This window comes from Hetaerina americana, unplaced genomic scaffold (genome assembly GCF_022747635.1).
Source record: "Hetaerina americana unplaced genomic scaffold, ioHetAmer1.1.p SCAF_3, whole genome shotgun sequence".
Classification (NCBI taxonomy): Eukaryota; Metazoa; Arthropoda; class Insecta; order Odonata; family Calopterygidae; genus Hetaerina; species Hetaerina americana.
The window spans coordinates 55,185,168-55,211,377 of NW_027286874.1; the positions used below are offsets into that span (position 1 = coordinate 55,185,168).

Genomic DNA, 26,210 nt, shown 5'->3' on the forward strand with positions numbered 1-26,210 from the left:
ATAATTTGGAATAAAATCCAATCAAAAGGGCTTACCGTGTAAGGTTTATAACGTAAGCAGTCAAATTCTTGCTACCTATATTAGTATGGATTACTAATAATAATAATAATAATAATACTTTATTCATTTTAAAAATGGTACAACCATATTAAATGTCGTCAATCGTAATATTACTTAATATATAAACATAAGTTCTTAAATGTGATGAAGATTGTCACAAAAGAATTCATCCAATGAGTAAAGTGGGTGAGCAAGTAACCAGGTATATACCCTATTCTTGAAACTCTGGATACCATCTGATTTCAACTGAGTAGGCAGATAGTTATACAGTCGTATGCTCATATTGTGAAATGTGTTGTAAGTTGATGACAATCTACAATAAGTAGTATTTAGATTCGATTTACCTCTTGTGGAATAGTTATGGAGGTTGGATCTTAATTGGTAAGTTTCTAGATTAACTTTCACATGAATCAGAGCCTTAAAGATATAAAAACAAAATACAGTCATGATTCTATACCTAATAAAAAAAGGTTTGCAGGAATCACGTGGTGGTATATTAGCAAGAGAGCGAATAGCTCTCTTTTGCAGTAGCAAAATTTGTTTAACATGAGGGGAATGACCCCATAACTCAACACCATAATTCAAATGACATTGAAAGAAGGCATGGTAAAGTGTTAAACGATACTCATTTGAAATGATAAAGTTGAGCTTTCTTAACATATAAACAGCTTTACTAAGTTTATTACAGGTCTGACTGATGTGAGTCTCCCAATTAAGTTTTGTATCAATATAAATTCCTAGTATTTTAGCAGTTTCAATATCAGTTATTTTTGATTTAAGACTGCACACAATATGCTGAGTTTTGTTAGTATTTAATTGTAAATGATTAACATCAAACCATTCCTTAGCCTGTTTTTGGGTAGCGCTAGATCGTAACTTTGCATCTTCTGGATGTCAGAATGATTTCTTGATGACAGAATTTTTTACTTATACTTTTTTTAAGGCTGTTTTCACATGACTAAATTCCATGTCTACTGACTGCATGAACAGACAATTACATTATTAGTATTTCTCTCTGAAGATTGCAGCAATATTAATGCTGTTTTATTTTTAGTGCCCTTTATAATCCTAAATTGATACTTTTTCATGGCAAAATATTTACTAATTCTTCTTGCAAATCCCCTTTCACTTTTATTTTTTCAACAATTCATTTTCATTTGCTCTTATTTCACTCACAGTTATCATTAGTTTCTATCATATCTCTCTTGATTTTTTAAAATCTGTAAGTATGTGCATTTTATGTGATTTGGTCACTGGCTTACTGCTTAAACCCCATTTTGAGGAATCTAGTTTTACTTCTTGGGGTTGTTACCTTTTTCTTTTGCAGACCCAACTACTAACTGAAATATATCAGGTGTTTGTTTTAGTCCACCCAATATTTTATTTCCCCCGTACCCTACATACTATATAGTGGGAATTCTTCGGATAAAAATTACCATAAATAAAATGTAGAAACAAAAATTAATTTGTCCACTGAGATTTGTCTTTGTAACCAACGTTCCCAGATAATGAGATAGGTATTATCGAGGAGGAATGAATTAGATCATCAATATTTATCATTAATGTTATGGTCATTGATGGCAACCCACCAATGTTTTTAAGAGAAAATAGAATTTATGGCTACTCAGTGGATCGCCACTTTGTGGAGAATAAAAAAATATCATTTGTGACCTGGGCCTGTATTTTTTTGGAAGATTCAATTTCCGCCTTTCTTTTTTAATGCTTTCCCAGAATCTTTAACCGAATTAGCCAGCATGCATAGCCTAGATCAGGAAGTAAAGGGTAGTATTTTAGTAATGTTAAAAATATTAAAAACTTTATTGGACGAATAACATTCAATCTAATCAAATTTTGTCCCGGTTTAATTTGACAGATAAAGTTTTTAACTAACATGCTATGGTCCTGAATAAATCAAATACACTTTGAATAAATACTATTTTGTCGAAATGTTCGCGCAATATACCGGTCAATTTAGTGAAAGTTTTTCATAAATAGATGAATATTCCACTTTATACTGAAGTTATAAAAACAAATAGGATTTTTATAATTTAATATGTTTTTATTTAAAATATTCTCATCTATTCCATTTGAGCAGGCTTAAATGGCATTAATACAATATATGTCGTATACGTCTTCACACAACGTCGATTTGTTTTGTTTTAACGAACTTACATGCGCATGCGCCATATCGTAACCGTTTTCATGATGGGGGACGGTGTTTGAATTTATTGAAATCGTGCATTGTAGGACCTCGTGCTATTCCTCGTCCCTTTAACTGCAGGATACATGTATATGTGATCATTTGGTCATCTTAGTTGAAGTGTTTTATTTTTTGTCTCTTCTAAACATAGCTGCATCTTGGTGGGGAAATTAGAATACCTAGCTTGTTCCTAACCGTTGTCCTAACGAAAGAAATTTTTTGCATTGACCGAGGGAATTGAGATATTATTAAGCCCTGATGGACAGAAGTATGTGGACCAACCGCTCAAGAAGAATGACTATAATGGGTGAAAGAAATAGGAGTGGTAACTCCAAAATAGGCAAGTCTGACGCATAGTGGCTTAAGCTTTGAAAGCCGTATTTATATTTTTATTGTTCTTTGACTGGTACAAAGTAAAATTTTAACTCACGCTTGGAGTCATGATTTATTAATTTATGAATAACTTACTGTCATTTTCAGCAAATAAGATCATATCAAAGCCTTCTAGCGGCAAATCAGCAAATAAGGAAAACGAAAGTAGAGGAGCAAAACGAAATGTTTTGGGTGGTCATACACTCGGTGCTAAGAACGAGCGAAAGGTAATTGATTTCCTAAAATTATATTTAGTTTGCATGGATATGTTTAACGTGATTTTTTTGCCATCATTCTTCCTATCATCATGGTGTGAAAATCATATACAAATGTAATTCGTTTGATATATCTTTTCAAGAATCGACGCTCTTCCTGCCAAATTTTTGCCTCTAAATTCATACATTATCGTTAATATGATACGTAGTTTTGATATCCACCAATTTTATCTACGTTAAAGACTATATTTGAAGCATTTTTTATAGCATAGAGATAATTTTATGAAAGTTTTGGCCCATTATCCTTAGGACCTCCACCAGAGGGCATTCCCTCCTTGAAATGTCATTTGAGTGGAAATATTTCGAATGAAGTCTCTCAAGCGAGAGTAAAAAAACGAACTCTCCATCTGGAAAACTCATGCATTAAGGAAATTTGACAGCCATAATGAAGTTTGCTTTTTTGGTATTTATTCTTTGGGATAGAGTATTTAAAATTTTGTCTTTTGAGGATGAATGCATAATTTAGGGGTGTTTGTGTCATTTATTGGATTTATATAATATTACCATACATTCGTAGATTTTGAGGGTTTGGAAGATGATTTGTGTATGAACAATTAAGAAATTGCAATTGTGAAGACCATTATCTTGAAGTTGAACAAAAAGGAGAGAAGAGGGAAAGGATAGAGAGAGAAAAATTGAGTCTAGCTATTCTGATGAGATTATGATATTCCAGTTCCCTTAAAACCTATTGTGATTCATTAATTTGATTTGACATAGGTCATGAGCAGTCAATTGCTGCTGAAGTCGAGCTTTTGGCATTCAGTGAAGTGAAATGTGTAGTGAGCACTTTGATATTTATCACCTTTGGTGGATGATCCCTGAAACTTTTAAAATAACACTTATAATTGCCTGTTGAGTCTTACATTTATACTGCAGCATTTAATGCAAGATTTAACCACAGTGATGATTGTGCATACGAGAAAACCTATCTGACATCTGTTGAGACATGGAAATGATATTGACGTTATTGAAGTTATATTCTTCAATAATGTTATGCCCCTGTAGTTGTTGAACTGTGTCTTGTCACCTTTTTATGGATTGGAATTATCCCATCTTTCCACTCATTGGGCCGTCTTTCTATTTCCCTAATTTATTAATCAGGTCATATTTTGTTTTGTTCATACATAACTCCCTCAATTTTTTTTAGTAATTTTGTTGGAAAAAGTCAATGCCTGGTGGTTTCTTTATTCTTTACTCTCCGAATTATTTAGGTTCATTATTTCCTAATCTCGGCATTACCACATCTTCGTCCATAATTCCTCATGTTATTTCTTTATCTCCATTTTGATGTAGTTCTGTTTATTAACATTGCCTCTTGTTAAGAATTTTTTTCTATTGGGCCTTCTTCTAAACTGATCCGCATAGACCTCAGCTCTATGTTTCTATCTTAATGCCACTCCTATCATGTTTTCATGAACTTCCTGCTTTTCCTTTATTTGTTATGTTTTTTTTTACTAGTTCTCTCTTGTATCTCCTTATAATGTTAAATGCTTTCAGCATCTTTATTCTATACTCCTCCATATCGGGGCTCTCGTTGCTTGCTGAAAGCATTTTCTCTTTGTTATTTCACTTTACTACTCCCCATTTCTTTCTATTTTCAGAATCTCGAGTCTCTTCTTCTACTAGCCCATTTATTGATTTTCTTCTACTTCTCTTCTGTTGTACTTGATTATTTTATTCTTTTCCAAGGTGAATTTCATATTTTTTTCATACTACTGTCATCTTAAGCTTTTCAGTGCACCCTGTTTCAGTTCTATCACCCATCTATTTTAGTGTGAAAGATATACATTCTTATTCCTCCGATCGCCTGAAAATGGCATAAGTCCTATTTTGCACATTGGTTTACTCGCCAATCTATTAAAGATGCTGCATATCTTTTAGATATCATCATATGATCAATTTGATTGTAATAAGCATTTTCTAGATGCCTAAATGATTTCTTTTGGATAGATGTGCTGGTAATGATTAATAATTGTTTTTTGGCCATTTCACACATTGTCTCTATTTCCATTGGAAATATTGAATAAACTATGTTTATTTTCCTGTTACTTTTTCATGCTTTTTTCCTTCCCTATCTTATCATATAAATTTAAACTATTAAGGCATCATGTTTTGGTGCTTTTTCTCATTCTCTTTCCAATGTGCTGTGTACTTTTTTATCATATTGTTATCTGCACGTTCTGTTGGTGCCTATATATATAAAGAAAATGGATATTATGGATTTTTTATTTAACTCTTAGTTTGTACAGATTTTCGTTAATTGTTTGAAATCCAATTACCAACTTCCTTGCTTTTTTTATAACAATAAATCCTTTTTCATATTGTCCTTAGTTTATAATGTCAGGTCTGCTAAAGAATAGCATATTCTCCTTCTTTGTGAAAATTAATACATTCACTCTTCATGTTATTACTTGTAGCACTGCAATATTTATCAGGTGCATCATTAACTCTTGCAGCAACTTCCTCCATTTTGCATGTTCTTAATCATGTACATGCGTAGTAAATTCAATTTCTCCTTTCAAGCCAAGCTGGCCATATTTTTTAGCAACATCCGTTGACTGATCATATTCACTACAGTGTTTAACTTCGAGTCCAGTTAACTTCATATAATTTAAAGTTTATGATTGCCATGGTCTCCTCCTGCTCTAATTGGCCTCCTAAATTTATTGTAATCTTAAAGCACAAGCAGTTGAAGTTATTTAATTAAGGAGTATCAATCTACTCTGTGCATTTGCTAGGTGTTGTATTCTTTTGATTTGACCCAATTAAAGGATACCATAGAGTAACATCAATGTATATTTCCTTTTTCGTTAAAATTGTCACCAAATTTTTTTCCGTGTAAGTAATGTTATGTGCATATATGCAGTTAACTAGCAGCTATTAGGAAGCAAAAAGGCAAGGGCACAAAGTGTTAAAAATACTCTATTGCTACATACTTCTGTTTTTTTTTGTCCTGGGACATTCATTGTGCATACCTAATTAAATAGGCATTTTAATCCCCTTATACTGTTAGTATCCCATTAATTCTGTAATTTTCAAATTATTACAAGTCAACAATTTGAATTATTGATATCCTAAGTGCTCTACTAATAACATATTAGTCAAAATAATTATATTTTGAAACTAACTATATTCAATATATTTAAGTAAAATATCCCACCAAAATCTTAATTCCTGTTGACCATAATTTCTTCTGTATTGTATAATTTAGTTCTTAATTTATGTGACCTGTAGTATTTTAAACAATAATTATGCATTTTATTATGTATATACATATATATATATATATATATATATATATATATATCTTTTTAGTAAAAGTATATATATATATATATATATATATATATATATATATATATATATCTTTTTTGTAAAAGATACTCAAGTTAATGAATAAATTCATCATAAATTTTGATCTACATCTCCTTTTACTAATCATGCCACTCCTCCAATGCTGGTTACACTGCACCAATGCCTCCAGTTCTGACCTAGTAATTTTCAGATTGATGATCAGATCTGAATTTATTTTGATAACATTACCGCCAATGGAAAATTCTGGTGGTTCTACTAAAATTATGAAATTTGTACTCCTACAAATTGATATTTTCATCCTATTTATTTGGGAAACCATGACTGTTATGCAGAATGGGATAGGCCTTTCTTTCATGATTTAGCAATTCCATTTGAACTTAGCATAAGACTGCCTAATGCTTTATCTCGAATATCAGTCCGCCATACTTCGTGCTTGTCATAATTTTTAATCTATTCATTCAAAAAAACTTTTGGAAAATTGTGTAGTTGACATGCAATTATATTTTTAACCAAATAATTTCAAATTTTTTGTTAATTGCATTACAGGAAGTGAGCTCACGCCTTTCTATCACCCGACGACTATCTTTCCATAAAACTGTAAGTGAATTACCCACTCAAGCAATTGGAATTAAAAACTTTAGTTATAATTTTTAAATTAACATTCCAGGTCTAATTCTGATACTTCTTTTCCATCTGTCTGTGTTTTTCATTTATCTCCATCTGGGTTGATTAATTCAAATATGCCAACAAGTTCTACTAAGTATTAAATTATTCCAGCTTTGCAGTTAAAAATCAATTATTACATGTAAATTGGCTATTTGTTACCACCTGCCAAGCACCAAAATGATAACATTATATGAAAGACCATGTTAAAGGTGGTTCCATGTCAAAGTCATGGTTCAAGTCATGGAAGTTGAGTTGCATGAAAACTGTTTCAATTCAATGTATGTTGTTCTATTTTTTTACGAATTTCATTTTACTGTGTGAAGGATGTTCATACATGTATGGAGGTGCATTGAAGCTAGGCATCAACTACTAACCTTGTTTTCTTGCCTTGGTTTTATTTCTTTAAGCTGTAGAAATGTTAGTTGAAATTATTGATGTGTTTGTGTTTGTTTACTTTTACTGCAGTAGGGTAGCACAACCAAGTAAAAATTGTTTTTGCTATGTTTAGTAATTAATTGTACTCACTCAGCCATTTTGCAAAGGTTGCTGTTGGAGCTTGTCCTAACTGAATGGGAGTATCATTAACATTGGCCGATAGCTTTTAGACTTAACATTTTCTCTTTCATCATTACACTTTCTTTTATTTCCTCATAGGAATTGGAAAGTGTAGAGGAATCACCTTTCCACTCTCCAGGAATAGAGCATGATAGCTATCAGGATGTTGACGAGTCAATGCTGTATCCTCTGAATCCCACAAGGGTGATGGGGAACTCACCCTCACCATTCAGGCTGGATTTACTTCAAAAAGGGGAGCAGAAAAAAGACTATCCTTCCCTTGGAAAACAGTTTGACATATCAAAATATGACTCTGTAAAGAGTAATAGCAATGAAAAATTGAAATTGTCAGATAAAACAAAAACAATTTTGAAAAATATGGGCATAGAAACCTCTCCAGATCTTGATGTGGCTAAAAAAGATGGGTTAAAGAGGATTCATGAGAAGAAGAGTGAGGAAATCGTGGAACTGTACACTGTTGACAATAATATTCTGACAAGGAATCAGAAAAGTGAAGTTTATGGAATGAGTAGTGTTCTCCAGGGTGTTCCTCTTGATAAGGATCCTCAGACTACACAGCAGCTGCAAGCCAGTGCAGTTGCAAGGGAATTATCTGGCGATGCTTTCCACGATCTGATGGCAAGGTTGAACAGTCTTCACATACGCCACTTCCAAGAGAGAGTAGAATTGTATAATAAGCAAAAGAAAGAAGTAGAGGAATTTACAACTTGCCTTGATGCATTATTAAAGGTAACATCAATTGTTTTAATAGTTTTACATTTAATTGACCTTTTTATGGTTTATCGGAAAAATTGATAGCTGGAAATGTTGTATAAACCTCCCCAAAAAGTTTCTCTCATGAAAGTGAGAAAAACTCCTACAAACTTGGAATAAAATTAGTTGCTATTTACTGCTTGAACACCTGATGTTAATCATATTGAATTTCTTACTTTCTTTTTATGCTTAAAATATTTGTGCTTTTATTTGGAAATGCTATGATTTGTCCAGTTAGTCACCTCTCATTAATGACATAACATTATTACATATTTCTAAGTGTAGATTATGTATGTTCATAAAAGTTAACTTTTTTAGCTTGAGGTATCAAGATTCACAAAGCATTATTTTTGAATTGTTGAAAAGTGTTTATTTTTCCAGCAAAATTTTCTTAAAAGGGAGGAGGGAAGACTGTGAACTGTCATAAATATTATTTTGAGCAATATATGCTAAAAACCTTCAGATTAAATATTTTGAGTCATTTTGATGATGCTTCTCACAGGGGATGTGTGAAATCATAGCCAAGCCACAAGCTAGAGGGGAGTTTTGAAAGTTGGGTCTCTGTATTTCTTGTTACTTCTTTGTTCAGCTCATGTCCTACAAAATGTATTTCCTTTTGTTTTACCTGAGATGCATGACCTCTTTCATGCATACCCATCAGAATGGTGCATCTTTTTTTGGATTAGCCAGTAGCATGTTTCACCGTTTTACTGTCTAATCGTCTAGTTTATCCCATTACACCTCTCTTGTTTCTTCATCATTCATGAGTCTCTTCCCACACTTCCTATTGTTTTTGTTGCTTCACCCATTCCTATTTTTAATAGAGACATCCATCGCATTTAATCCTATGTCTCGAGTGTGACCTCATCCTTTCTGAGTCATGCTACCATGCTGCTACTTTGGCCTGGTCAGTCCTCTTTACTCATTCCACATGCCCTAAACTAATTAATCCATTCCTTTCATTTAAATTGCACACTATCACCTATTTCACACTCATTCAGGTACCACCTCACGTAGTTCATCCTCATTTTTCGAGTCCCCACTCCAAGAAGTCATGCCCACTGCAGTTTTTCTGCTCACATGCTTAGCCTGGCACATCCACATTTCAGACTCATGCAGCAGAACTGTTCTACAAATATTGAATGGACCCTTTTTGAAAAGAACCTAATTCCTTGTAAGGCTCATAGTTTAGCCCACCATAATCCTGCCTGCATACATACTTATCCCACCACTGAATCTGAATACAGCCATTCTTCTCAGACTACCTGCCAAAAATATCGAGACTCATTCACCACTTCCAACTGCTTCCCATATTACACTGAATTCAACATCCTGCTCATTATTTCAACTCCCAAAAACTAACTTTTGTATTAGATTATGCACTTAAGATTCATTTGAGGAGTACAGTTGTACAGCACATCCAGAATACATCTGCATTACATGCATACTAAAGCACAGACACCCTTGGATCCCTGGTTGGGACTCCTTCCACTCCCCCACATGCATGCCTCATGAACTTGCTAAAAAAATGTTGGAAAACCTTGGCAATATTACACACATCTCCCTGTCCTACACACCCCATGATTCTGAAACAGTTCTTTGCCAAGTAAGGTCCCTGTTAACCCTCACACACTTTACTGTTTCCCTATAGTATTCTTTGATTGCAGAATGATAAGTGAATAAATAACCCCATGTTCAACTTAGTAAAAAAAAAACAAATTATTTCTCATCTCCTGGAAGCTAGTTCCTCCTGTATTAATGTGAACATCTGCCTGTGTGCAGAGGCCATAATAGTGGAAACCTTGACATATTTGGCTACTCAAATTTTAAACTTTAAAATTTCAGGTGGGATGTGAAACTAGTAAATATAAGAAGTTGTATCTTCACTTTCACATTATATTGTTTTCACCATTTCTAATATTTTTATGCACATAGAACTATCACTTTCAATTCTCATTTTTGGGGAAAGGTCCCCAGTTATAATAAAGGATTTAAGGCATGAGTAGTATAATTAAAGGTACACATACTAGAGTACAATTAAAATCCACAAATATTTTTTACATTCATTATGGTAAGACCAGAAAGAGCTACTTACTCTCTGAGTCTTATGAGGTCTGTCCAATAAGTATGCAGATTGAGGCCAATAAACTTTATTTTGCAAAATTTAGTCAATTTCAATTTTTCCCCTTTTAAAATCCTCTCCATTCATTGCTATGCACTTATTCCATCTTCTATTCCACTGTTTAAAGCACCCTTGGAAGTCCTCGGCAGATAGCCTTTTTACTTTTCTCATCATTTCCTGCTTTATTGAGTCCATATCTTCCCAGTGATTTCCCCTCATCACATTTTTGCATTTTGGGAGTAGGAAAAAGTTGCTGGGGCGAGATCTGGTGAATAAGGAGGATAATCAAGGATGGTGATTGAATTTTTTACCAGAAACTGGCGAAAAATCAGTGCTGAATGTTCAGGTGCCGTTGCCGTGAGTCAAATTTGTTTGCAAATGGTGCATGCAACCTCTCAAATGCTTGAGAACTGTAAGGTAGAACTCAGCATTTACTGTTTTTCCTTCAGGAAGAAATTCATGATGAACAACACCTTAAAAATCAAAGAAAACGAGGAGCATGACTTTAATTTTCGATCGGCTTTTTCTTGATTTAACCCACTTGAAAATGGATGTTTTATTCAGAGCATTATCACCGTAAGCAGCTGTCAGTATTTGAGTAATTTCTTGATAACTTTTACTGCACTTCACACCAAAAACTTAATGTTGATTTGTTGCTCCATGATTTCGTCAATTTCCATTTTCGACAAACGGTAAAAACAAGGACAACAGAAACTAATATAACTGGCACCAAATGCACAGCTCGACGATCCACCAAGCGCAGCGGGCTCATTGGGTCTCAGGCAGCTAGTGCCACTAGTTGGTCCGCATGATGGCCACCAGATTGCACCATTTTGCGTATTTATTGGACAGAACTCGTATTTTGTTTCTTTCAAGGAAATGAGATTAGTCCTTGTACATTAGCAGGTAAACTCTGTTTTTTGTGGAATGTAGGTTCAGTAAATGAAAGAACAGTTTTGAGACACTAATAAGTTTAACATGGCTTTTGCCCCCAATTAAAAGCACAAGAAAATGTGCTCTGCCTTTTTATAGCCCATTTCTAAATGTATTACATCGCATTGTCACAGTCAGGATTGTCTCTACATTTTCCGTGAATTCTTGCAGGGTAAGAATGTAGTTTTTAATGTTTTTGGATCCTTAAACACCCATTTCTGGTTCTATCTAAAAAAAATGTTGGTCATATCCTGGAAAAAGGCAACACTTTTTTTAAGGTGTGCTTTTTCTCAATAGACAAAAGATTCAAACCATTACCCTTGACTTTTATGGAATTTGAAGCATTTTACTCGTTACTAACAAATATTTTTTATTAAAGTACTGTGTTGTCTTAACTCTGTAACTAATGAATTTTGGACACCTTACATAGAGAGAAAAAGTGCTTACATGTGTACTCATAATTGTAAGACCTAGCAACCTTCAAAGTATTTAACATCAAAATTCTTACACCCTTTATAATAAGAGGCCTTTAAATGTATTGTCTTCTCTGTATCATATACATAAATGTGTATTTATGTTATCATCAATAATGTACGTACATTTTAGTCTACTATCAGAAGACCCATGAAGTTAAAATTCAGAATACTGAAATACCACATAAGATAAAACCTACAGAAAAATTGTGAAGCCCCACTTGAGGTCTCTTGTTCCCCTTGGGGTGAAGGGAACAGTATATTGATGAGAATGCATGAGAAATAAACTGAGAAAGCTCAAAATGTACTGCAGCCCTAATTGCTGTGCTGTTGAAGTACAATGAAACATTGTGCGACATTTGAGTTTCTTATCATCATTGATTGAAGTGGACTTCTTTTAAATAAATTTGAAGCAAATTTGTATAAATTTTTTTTGTCACCACTTATTACGAATTCACATGCTGTTTTGAATTTTATTTAATCTCCATTTTCTGCATAAATTCTTTGAAAGTTTTGTACCCATTTAATCTTTTTGTTCATTCTACTTTCTAGGAAAACTCAAACAAGACAAATGGAAATTTAAGTGGTAATGGATCGTGGACAGGTGGCATGCATCAGCCAGGAGCTTTAATTTCTGACCCTGGTAATATTAATACTATTCAAAGTGTGGGGATTGAGATATCCTCTGTTTCACAAGTTCCTTTGGAAAATGTTGCTGGTGCTTCTCGTCAAGTGACTGGTAATATCAATGAGAAACAAGTTCCTGTCATTTGTGTTGGCACTGAACAGCCACCAGGAATACCTACAATTCTTCCACCACAGAACTGCACTGTACCTCTTGAAGGTACATCTTCCCCCCTTATAAACATAGCAACAGATTTCAACAGTGATAAAAGTAAGACTCCAGTTGAAATCCAGGGTACAGTTGAAATCCAGGGTACAGTTGATAAGCCTAGGCAGTTGGAATCCACATTCGATCCACAGAATTGGCGCAGACAAGAAGTGTCATTGATTGAAACTCCTCAGGCTGGTAGGTGGCTAGTAACTGAGGATTTTGGTGAAGAATTATCGGTGACTAGTACACCCACTCTTGGCTTGAATTCAATGTTGCAAGGGATGTCAATTCAGGGGCAGCAACCATTTAATGAAACACCTGCAACTCGCCGACTGGTCACAAATCGCATACTTAAAGAAGTGGAGTCCCTGTTTTTTTAACAGACTTCTGTTTTAATTGTATATATGTCATTGACCTTTCAAACCAAATGGATTCCCTATTCCTTCAATTTGTATGTCATGAATTACCGGAAAACCCAGTATTTTTTTAAACTTTAGTCTGATGATATGTGGCAGGTAATTATGACTGTAACCAAAGAGGTTGAAGTAGTTACTTTCTCTTTTTACTTGTCGATTATGTTATGCAAAGATCTTGTGATGAAAAAGTTTTGTACGGGAAAAATAAAATGTTATTTATCTATCTCTTGTGGATTAATATGTAAAATCACCTGGATGCTTCCTGGAACCCTCTGCATTAATTTTAGCCATTTTCTTTTTTCATTAATTCATATTTCGTGGAAATTGAGGTACTTATCTCAAACACTATGAAAGCTGAAACCAGAATGGACATGGCTATGGGTGTATCGTTGCTAATTCATTGTACAAATTCGAGGTACAGACATCTAGCATGATCTTAGACAGGCTTGTTGTGAGTTATAAATAGATGAATCCTTTCAAATGCGATTAGGCATTGTTTTTTTTTTCAAAAAATGTCAGGGGGAGTGAATGAAATTTGATGCTTTCACTATTACATGAAATCCATGTGCATGCACTTCGTGACTGAAAAGCCATTCTTCTACCACCTTGAAAATATCAGGGATTTCTTGTAATTATTTTTAATTCAGATTTTTTCCCACTTATAACAGAAGAACTCAAAAAGGTCGACGGTAAGGATTAAGCCCGTTTTTTAATCAAGTTTTTGGTACCTGAAAAGGTGAAATTCAAGTAAGGAATCCTTGCAAAAGGAAACTCCACCCTGTGAGACGATAGTAATATTAGTTTCTAGGTTTATTGGAAAACTGTTTGAGCTGCAATTTTTTTCTATTTGAGATATCATCTCTTCTTTCGCATTAGTCATTTTTGGAGTTAGCTGACCGTGGAGAGATTTTTAATCAAAATTAATTGGCCTTTTCCTTGGTTACATACCTGAGAGATCGAAACAATCACCTCTATGTTCAAGTCGCGGTAATGGACAACTAGCTTGACACCGTCATAAATGATCAGAAAAAGGGATTGCCTAGTCCCGATTTTTTCCTGGGAGCCTTCATTTCATTGATACGGTACTGTTCCAAGATCTTTAAAATTTAAAGAAGTTTAAAATTAGAAATTACTCTTCAAATTTCGGAACAATTGGATCAATCGAGTCTTAAAGAGTTCAAATCGCTGCGAGGATTCTATTACTGCATCTACCGAATATAAAAAATGTTTCGAGGATTGGATCAAGCGCTGGCATAAGTGTGTTGCAGTCGATGGGGATTACTTTGAAGGGGACAATATACTATATACACACTGATGGGAAATAAATACAAGGGAAGGGGATAGGAACACTTTACCCTACACATACCCTTTTATGTGTGTTCCTATTCCCTTTCCTCATATCTATTTCCAATGAGTCAATGATCGCCATATGGCGGGTTTTCGTATTTGAATGCGTGTACATATTTACATATTATGCAAAATTACATTTAATTTTAGTAAATAAACAAACATATCAACCAAAACAAACCAACTCACTTCGATATTTCGGAGGCTCCAGCCACCTTCATCAGGGTGCAAAGTAGTCCTTGTACCCTGATGAAGGGGGCCGGGACCACCGAAATATCGAAGTGAGTTGTATTTTGGTTAATCTTTTTATAAGACGTCACAAAGGAGCTATCTATGCAATTATACCGTCATAATGTTTATATATATTATTTTGGGAGAATTCGGTTTCGTAATTTATTTGAGCTCTGTTCAAATGAGACGATGTAGATTAGCTATCTGATAATTAATGTTATTTACAGGAGTTAATCAAAAGCCAACGCATATCTAAACAAACTAAAATGACAATCGTGGGAGAAGTGGTAGTTGAAAGTGAGAGGCAGAGGCGTGAACTCTGAGAAGGAGTTGATCCCTAAGCAAGACTCGAAGTCAGTTGAGCTGTGCTCAAGTACGTAACTGTCATTCAGGTTAGTCCGACAACATGGTACCTGCTTATCATATTCCCAATTTTGCATATCCTCTCCATGCACCTCGTCAACTGGTTTGACTCACTCTCGAAAATTTTCCAAGCTCCGCCGCTGTAGAGATTTGCTTACTCCAGTTTTCAGCTCCTCTCGACAACCCCTCCCGTCAAGGATGACGTTTTACCCACTCGAAGAGAATAAAAACGCCGACGGAGGAAAATGAAAGGCACCTCGTCAAAAAGAAGTTCCATGAGCCAAAAAGGAAACCCTTTGCAACACCAGAGGCAGCAATCCTGGTTTCATCCCACATTCTCGATCTCTTCGATCCGTGGACGAAGCAGGTGGAAAAGGGTTGTGAGAGGGGTTAACGGTGGGAGGGTTCGGGATTAACGAGGGGGTGGGGGTGAGTGAAGCTCCCTGGGAATGAGAGTTGGGGGACTGGGGATCCCACGGCTCTCATTCAGACAGCCAGTCAGTCTACCGGGGAGCGCACCGGCTCTATAAATAGCCGCAAGCGGTAACGGCGCCTTTGAATTCCCCTCCCCCTATTCTCTCTCTTTCTCCCCTTCCCTTTCCTCTTGCTCTCCTTGCCTCGCTTCTTTCCCTCGTCCGTTACGCATTCTTCACGTTCGGTTTTCGGATGCGCTTGCTATTTGCGCTTCCGATTCCTTTCCCTCATCTTCCTTCTCCCTCCTTATTCCGCCATTCTCTCCAAGTCTCCTTCACTTGAGAAGCCGCGAGGAGCGGCAAATTTCAAGACCATCACTCGCCCGTGAAAATCAACGGAAAACGAACGCATCTCGAATAGGGGATTGCCATTACGGCATCCGGTGAATGGAGTTGTTTTTCTTGAACGTCTTTTCAGCGCGGCGTGCTAACCTCATGGCTTGGTCGTTGGGCCACTGGCCGGGGGATCCAAATCCGGGCGATGCTTCTGGACACCCCCAGATAAACCCCTAAGCTGCGTGATTTTCTGGGCACCAGGGCTTCCTGGGAAACCGCAGGCGGCTGAGGGAAACGAAATTGCCCCCCCTGCCATGAATGCGCTAATTTCAAAATCCTTTGGGCTAACAATTATTGCCAAGTGAGCCCCTTCCAGCCCTATTAAATCAACTCGGGCCAAAGGCCGTGGTTAATGGATATTCCGTTCTAGGGTGTGGAATATACGTGTTTCAAATATCGGATCTGATTTACGAAGTGGCCCCAGGGACGAGAAATGAGTGAATGGACGTGTTTCCAGCATACATCTTGATTATTTGCCTTTGTCCATTACTCAGGAATGATAAAAATCATTCATTTCGTTCACTTATCCTCTCCGTTGACTATTTCACTTCTACACTTATCTTTCGATTTTCAGAAATATTTGGTTTACGTCATAATTGAGTGTCGGGAGAAAGGATTAACAATTTTTTTTGTTTTGAAAGATGTAAAGGAAATAAATAACCAAAGCACCATGATGCACAGATATGTTGGATCATAGCTTCTGAAAAAAGAGAGGAAATCGATGTGGTCTGCTTACCGTGTATCTTAGGTAGTTTTTACTGACTAGATAAAGATTCTCCAGTTATTTCATTTTCTTACCCGCCACTATGATTCGTTAAAATAAGGATACACTCCAATATGTAGTCCTCCCACTTTCCCTATCCCATTGGTCCTATTGCCTACCCCTCCGCCCACACGACTAGACACTATTACTGCTCAAACGTTTTAAAACTTTTTTCTTAATCAACTGTAAGAGGCCGCTTTCAAAGCTCATCAGGGTGTATGCACCTTGTTTTTACCTATTGCTTATGTAGTGGTGCTTGGGTATTTTATTGCTCTCGATTTGAAGTGTGATCTCTCAATAGATAGCCAAGCCATAAACCGAGTGATCATGAAATTGCATTGTACTAGTCTGCGGTGCATGTAAATCTTCACTAAACTGATCCTTGTCATATGGATAAACAAAAGCTAACTTCTTTTTTATATATATTATTTGCTTTCGATGTACTCAGATTTATAGTAAATATACGAGTACTTTCGCATCGTAAAAAAATACACCAATATATAACAACCAGTTGATATGACATTGTAAAAACTATGCCCCCGGTAGCATTCGTATTCCCTAACTTTGGGACTGTGCAGCGCGGCGCTTTACCAATTGGCGGTGTACTCTAATCCAGTTGGATCTCAAAACACGCCCAACAATTATCTACAGAAATACTTTGTCCTGACACCTCTGCTTCACGCCCTAAACTACCCATCCCCTTTTCATCTCCCAATTCTTCCCGGCTCGACCTCCCTGCCTCTTTCGCTCCGCGGCCCCTCCCACTTTCACTGTCTCCTCTCTTCCTCCTTCGTCTCCCACCCTGTCCTCGCTCTATCCCCGTCCCCATTTCCCCTTCTCCCACCCTCCGAAACGACCTCTCCTCTCGACCCCCACCCTCGCTCGGGCGCAAACGGAGAGAAACTTTTCCTGCCGTTTTCGAGTGGGTGTGGGGTCGAAGTGGACTGGGATCTCCTTCCTTCTTTTTCTTCCCGTCTCTCTTCCCCCTCCTCTCTCTCTCTCTACCTCGCCCCCTTTCTTACCCCCCCCCACTCCTCACTCTCTTTTCCTCGCCTCTCCTTTGTGAGTCTCTCCATCTCGTTTCCTGCGCCCCTTCCTTCACTCCTGCGCCCACCGAACAAAGTGTCTTGGAATTCGAAAGTGTCCGAGCTCATCTCTGTCCATGTAAAATAAATAATTGCAAGCGAAAGTGCTAACGGCGAACCCTGTATGACTGTTTTTTTTGTCGCTGAAATGCAGACACGTGCGCATTTATATGTCGAACATTCATGTATCAGTTTCAAGGTGGTGGGTTCAGAGTGGGATTGTGGGTGGGTGAAGACCAATGAAAGGCCTTTCCTGATTTCTTCAGGAACGTCAATGTGTTTATTTGTTTTCATTTAAGGTTGAATTTTTATCATCGATTCACACCGAAGGGGTGAATGAATATTTGAAAGGAAATCACAGAAAAATTTTTTATATCGTACGGATAGGCTTCCTTAGTTTAGAGTTCAATGTCAAGCGAATGAAGTCATTTATTTCATTAATTATGAGAGACAGGCTGTGCAAAATGTGGTAAATACATGTATTTTAATGATTTCATAATTAGCACATTAAAATTCAACTAATCAATATCAAAGAATGTAGATAATGCTCACAATGCACCTACTTGAGTAATTACTGGTGGTTGGTCTTTTGCTAATACTTTTTTTTACCAATATAATCATCGCTCTCTACTATCCAACCACGCTGAAACCACCAAACATATGCCGTGACCAATGATTACATTTAGAAACCAAACGTCGATTGTTTTACTGAATACGGAACTTACGTAGAGGTTGACATATTTAGAACTTAAATAGATGTTTAAATGGGACAGATCGTCATGTATATATTGGTGCCCTTATTTTCACCATTCCAGAAATTAAGTTGCTGCTCACTTAAATTTCGCAGACATTTTTAGATTTAACAATTTATTCATGCAGCGTAAAAATGTAATTTCTCACTAAAGAAAGAAATAACCTTATCAAAATTTGCCAAGAAAAAAGTTACACAAAGGTTTTTTGGGATAAATGGGATTATTCGTCCTTGTGTATACGATACACGTAGCTGTATAGCTCTTCATCCAATAAAACACTTGAGTATGCTCCGACCTATTCTCTGTAGACTTCCCACCGAGGTTATATTTTAAGGAAGGACCCTCAGTGGAGAGCAATGGTTTTGTGCTTTAAATTTCTTCCAGTACGATGACCGCTTTTCCGCTGGTACGTCAAATGGCCGTCGATAGTATTCAACAGGTCTCGCCGTATGGTGAGAAAGCGTAGGAGCGAGAACTGAATTGACACTGTTGTATAATTCTGTGCTTCATGCTACGAAGTTTGCCCTCCACCTCTGTTCCTTCTAATCACCAATTACAAGTATATCGTATAAGGTCTCTTATATTTCGCTAACTTTACGCAGAGTTTCTGCAAGATATCAGAGAGATAGATAACCGACTTTATTCGGGCGGAATTGAGACCACAATAAAAGCACGAGTAAGTGGTATTTCATAAAATCGCAACCTACCGCCGATTAAATATGGAACCACAAAACAAATGCAATTTGGTTTTCCATTTCACTACACACAGCTCTTCACAACAACGTCATTAAGTAGGTAATCATTTCCAAATTCAAGTGTCTAAATTTCGTTGTTTTCTTCTCTAGAGAGGGGTTACGGTTGGTACTTAGTCTGATGAACTTCACCTCCATTGAATTCCATGGTTTTATGACCATCAGTGAAAGTTCCCGCGGAGTGCCATCCTTCAATTAATTTCGGCTTTCTTCTCTTTCCTAATAAGACGTTCACATTAGAAGTAATGCAAGGAGTGAAACAATTACTGTTATCATAGCCCGTGAGTATGTGCGAGAGGCCCTGCCCGGGAATATGGAATCATATCTTTGGTGGAAGCTTGTTCGTCTCCTTCGATCCATTATCTAGGATGATTTGCGGTGGGTATACATGAAGGAGGTATTGTAACCAGTACATTCTTTTGTGGCGTTAAGAGTGAAATTTTTGGCGCGCTACCAGAAGAGGAGGTTAATGACACTGTTAGGTTGATGTAAATCATGATAAGTACTCTCATGTTCACTTCTCTCTGAGTGTTCATCAATCAGTTTTACCATTAGAGCCAGGGAAATGGCTTGGGCTGAACGGCAAAGGATGTATGTATACATACCTGTATTTACGCGCATTCATTCGTTTATCGCAAAAGAATAAAATTAAAACATTCTTTACCGTGGGAAAATTTCAAGATTCTAAAAACATGAACCAGTACCAAATTCTTTGAATATCAACAAGCGAACTTTAGTCCTTTCATCGTCTCACCTCATTCACATACCATTCTTTCGTCGTGTTCCAAGCAGTCCTGCGTTCCGTAGTACTCCTCTTGGTCCCACAGGCTCGCTTTAGCCAAGGAGTTTGACTGGCACTGTCATGTGAAAATTTTTTGTCAGTCCCACACATGTGTCAACCGATTTACACTACCCTAGCTGTACCCTAGCTGGGTGCGATACCCTAGCTGGGTGCGGTGCTTCGCTGCGGTTACCCCCGCGTAGGCCCTGTTACTTCGAAACGCTTCGTGTGTCCAGCTCCGAAAGTGGGCGTTTCACTCTCCCACTCTCCTCTCATCCCTCACTCCTTTCCCCCATATCACCCTTTCACTCCTCTTCAATCCTCCTATCTCCTGTCTCCCTCTTTAACTCTCCATATTTTGTCCGGGGTGACTGGTTGAGTATTCGAAAAAGATTCCCAGAAATAATACAATTTTACACAACTTTAATGGAAACCAATAGCTTAAAGGAAACGAGATGGTGAAAGTCTTTGTTTAGTGGAAAATAGGCAGTGAAACAGTGAGTCTCATTTTCACATTATTTATATTTTTCCTTGATTTTTACCTATGACATATAAGCAGCCGGAGGACAGTGGGATAACATTTGAGCCTTGTCTTACGATAAACTCGTCAATTATGAGATGGAAATATGAAACCTTTGTTTTCTCCTCTCTTTTGAAGACGGGGTTTATAGTCTTAGTTATTCTATACTCGCTTTTTCAGAATATGCTCCGCACGATTCCAAATAGTTCTAGATCGTTCGGAATAAATATTTTAAGTTAATTCAATGCTATGTTTATACGTTTTGCATATCTGGTTATTCATTGCAGTGAAATATCTACATTTTATAAATATAATTGATCAATATTCGGGCCCCTTGAAGAAACATTTGCTGGCAAGGAATCATGGATTGATACCCTAATTATATTTCTTCTCGAGGTTTACTCAATAGGAAAAACAGCATGCTCTCAATCTCAGCTGAAAAATCTTAATGACAGGCACTAAAACTCATCTGGCTGATAGAAAACAGAGTGAATAATAACTGTATACTTTAATCCGCTCAACAAGTGCCGAAATCCTTGAATGTTATGAGTACGTACATATGAGTAATAGTTGTTTTTAGGGGAGGCGACCGACAGCTGAGGTCATTTGCGCCATTAGGGATGGATGGAAAACGAGGAAGGGTGCGGAGAGACCCGCGTCGGCATTAACCTACTCTTAACGAAAGACCCGCAGTTTAACGTCTCATCCGATGGACGGCGTTCTCATTCAAAGTGAGTGCTCTCCACAAAGCACCTCAAGTAGGGATCGGGATATACCACTGAAAAACATCTGCCAGCTCCAGGACCCGAACCCGGGCCCTCTCGGTGTGGAGTCAGTGCGTCGGTCGCCTCACCATCCCGATCCCCCAAGAACACATAACTTACGTTTATAAACAATCAGATGTTTTAGGCAATAGCTAGATAATTTTGACGTGACATCAATTTTCTCGCACTGAAATAAACCAGTCGAGCCTGTTTCAAATCCAAATGCAAACAAAGATACCATCACACATAGATTTCACTGAGGGGACTTGAATTTGGCTGATAAGAGGATAACGTTTTTTTTCCGGTGAAAAAAATCTTTTTGAGGCGTTAGGAATTTAATCTCTAATGATTTATCATGATCTTCTCTGAGTGAACAAAGTTAATTGATGACAACATTTAAGATATGTCTTGCAAGAAAAATTTTGTTCGACAAAATATTGTCCCAGACTAGGCCAATATTTCCCTTCAGTTTCCTTAGATATAATTATTATTTTCATTTTCAAAAGACACAACTGACCCGCAAAAATGTTTAAGTGGCATACAAAGGACTGTAGCAGATAAACTCCGTGTAGAAAAATCGACTTGGAGATAAGACGAAGCCCTGAAATTCGACATAGTAAGAGAACAAAGAAAAAACCATGTTTGCTCTTTATTTCTCGAAAATTTGTCTTATCTCTAATGAGAGAAACTGACACTTTCCTGCATCCACTTAATCAGCTCGGTTGCTTTGGTGCCTCAAAGAATCTCAATATCAACGTGAAGGAATAACATAGAGGTGAATTGTTCATAGAAGGGTGATAATTGTTGAACAACCTATTGCAATGTGGAATTAGAAACGGGAAGAAGTGGCAGTATAGCAAAGGAATAGAAGAAGCCTAGCCGAAGCGTAAGAACTGAAATAGCCAGATCTGTACGCTGTCACCTTGCCAACAATCCAGCTCTGGCATAAGCCTCCCAGTTATTTACAGAAATAAAAGACCTATGGATACCGATTAAAATTTTTTTCTGGAAATGTAACCGGGACTCTAGTCGCGCGCCCGCAATTTTAAATAAGGCATAAATTTGGCCATTCTACCGGAACGAATTGATATTAATGAATGGAGAATTGGAAGTGGGTGGAAAGTCTCTTTTGAAGTAATTGATCGCGCCTGAGGAAAAAAGGCGAGGGACGTTACTTTATCAGCTATAGCAATTAACCATTACGTGACATTTATTAACGCAGATCACTGAAAAGTTATTTGGTCAACATTCACAGTACTCTTGGTAGGGTAGGATAATCCAATATATAGTATGCTGTACGAAATTTTTTATTCTCAACGCGCTATAAGGCCCAATATCATTGCATTTTACGGCGCAAAAATTATCAAATGATTTAAGACGTTATACTTCCCTATTTTAAACAGCAAGGCGCTGGAAATGGCACAGATGCCTCACCATTACTGCAGTTTGGAAGTTTTTCTGTGGCCGAGTCCACTGGATTATTCTGTTAGGTAAGTCTGCATTCACTATTATGTTAACGGAAAATGATTTTTTTTAGGAAAGACGCAAAATTTGATACTCGGGCCATATTGGATGTCTTCTGGAATCATTTGTGGCATTTTTTCGTTGGATGTATGTACTGCAATCATAAAGCTTATGAATGAACAGGGTGAGTTCCGAAAGTAATGCAATTAAATTTCCCGCTCGGCTCCTGTTGGTTGGAGTGGGATCAAGCCACTTGGAGTAGGTGCGGGGGACGCTAAGAAAAACCGGTCTCAGTGTTCTCCAAGCTGAGGAAGCGGCAGGACGTCAGTTATTGTAAAGCTCTGCGCGCCGACTGTGTCACGAATGAAATGGAATCGACGATCGAGCAACGCTACGCGATTACTAATTTTTGTGATAAACTGAAAAAATCTCTCGAGGAAACTAACAAAATGATTCGTGAGGCTTATGGAGACTCTGCTCTTTCCTACTCACAAGTTTTGAGGTGGTTACAGGCTTTTAAGGAGGTCTGGGAAGAGGTTCACGACGAACAACGCTCTGGGAGGCCGTCAACCGGCAAAACCGACAACAATGTGGCTCGTGTTGGACAATTGTTGGACTCTGACCATCGAATGACTATCAAGATGGTTGCCAAAGACCTGAACTTGTCGTTCTATTTTGTTTCGCATTGTTAATGAAGATTTAGCGATGAGAAAAATGTGCGCCAAGCTCGTGCCCAAGGTGTTTGCCACAACGCGCTACTAGCCCGCGAGTTTCTGGCCAAACACCAGGTGCCAACGCTGCCCCAATCCCCTACAGTCCTGACGTCACTCCAGGAGACTTGTTTTTGTTTCCTGGGATTAAGGCAGCCCTGAAAGGGACCAGTTTTTCGTCCATAGAAGAGATCCAATTTGCCGTGACGAACATCTTGCGAGAGGTCCCCGAAGACGCCTTCCAGGGCTGGTCATGGCAGATGCAGAAATTAAATTTTTGATATGTTCTCTTGCAGCTATATCAAAATTGAAAAACAAAGTTTTTGTGGCAATAAAATAATGCATGTGTTAAATTCTGAAATATAAGTCGAATGTCCTCAGAGTTTATATCCTCCATTTTTCATTAATTAAATTTCATATTCACATAGATGTTGATCCGATTGCCTCTTTCCACTGTTTCATGATGGAGTCCCCGCAGGAAAATGATTCAATATTTCCACCACAGCCAGGGAATTTTTCTTGCTCCTCAAGGGAGCGAAGAACAATAAAATGTATTGGTACATGCAACTATTTCATAGTTAATATTTAAGCATGAATAAATGGGTCACAACATGAATTTCATTTCGTCTGAGGCCCAGAGTCCTTCAGGGTCACATATATTTGCATTGCTAACGAGCTGCTTGAAATTTAAGTATATCTCAGTCGCGGTTGCCGCACCAAAATATGATTCGCCACATTGCCATTTCGCCACTCCAACCTTTTAAATAAGAAATTTCGACTCGGCTTCCAAGAAAAACTAACTCAGCTGTAGTCAATATCCCAGGATATTTTTCCTGGACTTCCGAATGCTAATGAATTCAAGTGAACGGTTAAATTGTTTCGGAGAACATCAGAGGTGAAAAACTAAAAATACAACAAAAAACAAATTCGGTCGTCGAACTAGATTTCTGAGAAGAATATTCTTGTACGCATTTTCAAATGAAATCTTGATTCCTAGCAATTGTTCACAATTTTAAAATGCATTACTCTTCGTCCCATATATATATATATATATATATATATATATATATATATATATATATATATACATATATGTATATGCACATATATATATATATATATATATATATATATATATATATATATATATATATATATATATGTATATACATATATATACACACCAACCATAAACACGGTTATCAACCCGAAGGTCGGTTTGGTAGGCGATGTTAGAGTCACACACACGCGCGCACGCACGCACGCGCACACACAGAGATATTTATATATACATACATACATACATATATATATATATATACATATATATATATATATATATATATATATATATATATATATATATATATATATATATATATATATATATATATAACCGTCATTTCTATGGCACTAATTTCCACCTTTTACTGCAGCATTTTTCTGAAAATTGAAAGTTAAGTAAATACTCCGTCATACGACCGCTAGGTAGGCCGAATTTTATATATTAATGTTTCAATTCATGGGGATTGTAGAATCAATTTGTTAGGAAAAATTACCTACCGCTCAACCGTGGTTCTAAAGTCATTCCCCAAAGAACAAATCTTGTTCTTCGCCTTGAAAGACTTGTTCTTCGGGGCATGATATTAGATGCTGAATTGGTGCGTGAAAACACGTTTGAGGTCGAAAGAATAGGGAAGGGGTACATTAATTTTAGAATCCTTGAATTCCATCATTAAGGTCTTCATAAAATAAAACATTTAAGAAAAGACCAAAAGGCATGGATGACTTCAGCCTCCATTTTCCATGCGATGGGATCCCGCCCATAAATTATCCAAAGAAATGAGTATCTGCCTGGCATAAAGAGAATACCATTAGCGAGTTTTTCAAATGAAATGTTTTTGTACACGGCGCGAAATGAATCCTTATGTAATTTAGGATGCACTCGAACTTATGTGAAGCTTTAATCTACATATTATTGGTATGACGCTTTGATTATAAGGGCTGAGCTTCCGAATGCATATCATGTTTTGATTCAAAGTGAGCTTTTAAGTGGACAAAAACTAAATAGAACCGTTTCAGCGTGTCGCCCCGGATTAAACATTTAACTCGACGGTAGGCACCGCAGGGTAAACAAACCAGAAAAACCTCAGCCCTTGGGAGAGAGAGAAAGAGGAGTGTTGCTGTTTTCCAACGCACTCCGGGCGGATTTACAGTTTCTTGTGGTCAGCAGCTATCCGATGTGTGTGTGTGCGTTCGCTTGTGTGTGTGAGTGTGTGTGCGCGAGGCGGCGAGAGGCAAGAGGTGGGCGGTGGCTGGGGCGCGGTAGGGAGGTGGGGGAAAAGTGGCCGGGAAGAGGGAGATGTGGATGCGAGAGTCTCGAAGAGGGGAAGGTGGCGAGAGAGGGGGAGGTGAAAGAACAGAGCCGGGAGAGGAGGAAGAGGGAGGAGCATCCCTACCCACACCGCACTCCACCCCTCGGAAGAAAAATATAAGCGGGAGAGTTTATAGGTGTCCGAACGGACGTCATGAGACGTGTCGATGGAGCGGAAAAGGAGGTCGCCGGCGACTTCGCGGATGGGGTCGACCGCCAATCGGCTCGATTCCAACTCCCCATAACTAATGGCGAGCGTAAAGAACAACGGATGGAAGCGTCGCCCTCAGGTGTCACTTACTCGCGAGGGCGGGCGCACTCACGGCAAGGAGCGGGGCGGGGAGGTGGGTGCGGCTCCTTTCGCGAGACTCCGACACCTTTAACAGAATAAATTGCCCGGAACTCCGCATACTTTCGCGAGCAGCGTTGGCCCGGATAACGCTAAAATTATCTGGATGGAGATGAGATGAAAACGTAATTTCATCATGTAAAACAGACG

General features: G+C 37.5%; 1 protein-coding gene across 1 annotated transcript; it reads left to right on the plus strand.

The window, feature by feature from the left end:
• Positions 1-7,967: 7,967 nt before the first annotated feature.
• Positions 7,968-13,190, plus strand: LOC139690690 (uncharacterized). Its single transcript, XM_071588195.1, has 2 exons — positions 7,968-8,193; positions 12,298-13,190. The coding sequence occupies exons 1-2, from the start codon at positions 7,969-7,971 to the stop codon at positions 12,958-12,960; spliced, it is 888 nt and encodes a 295-aa protein (XP_071444296.1). The 5' UTR covers position 7,968; the 3' UTR covers positions 12,961-13,190.
• The last annotated feature ends 13,020 nt before the right edge of the window (positions 13,191-26,210 follow it).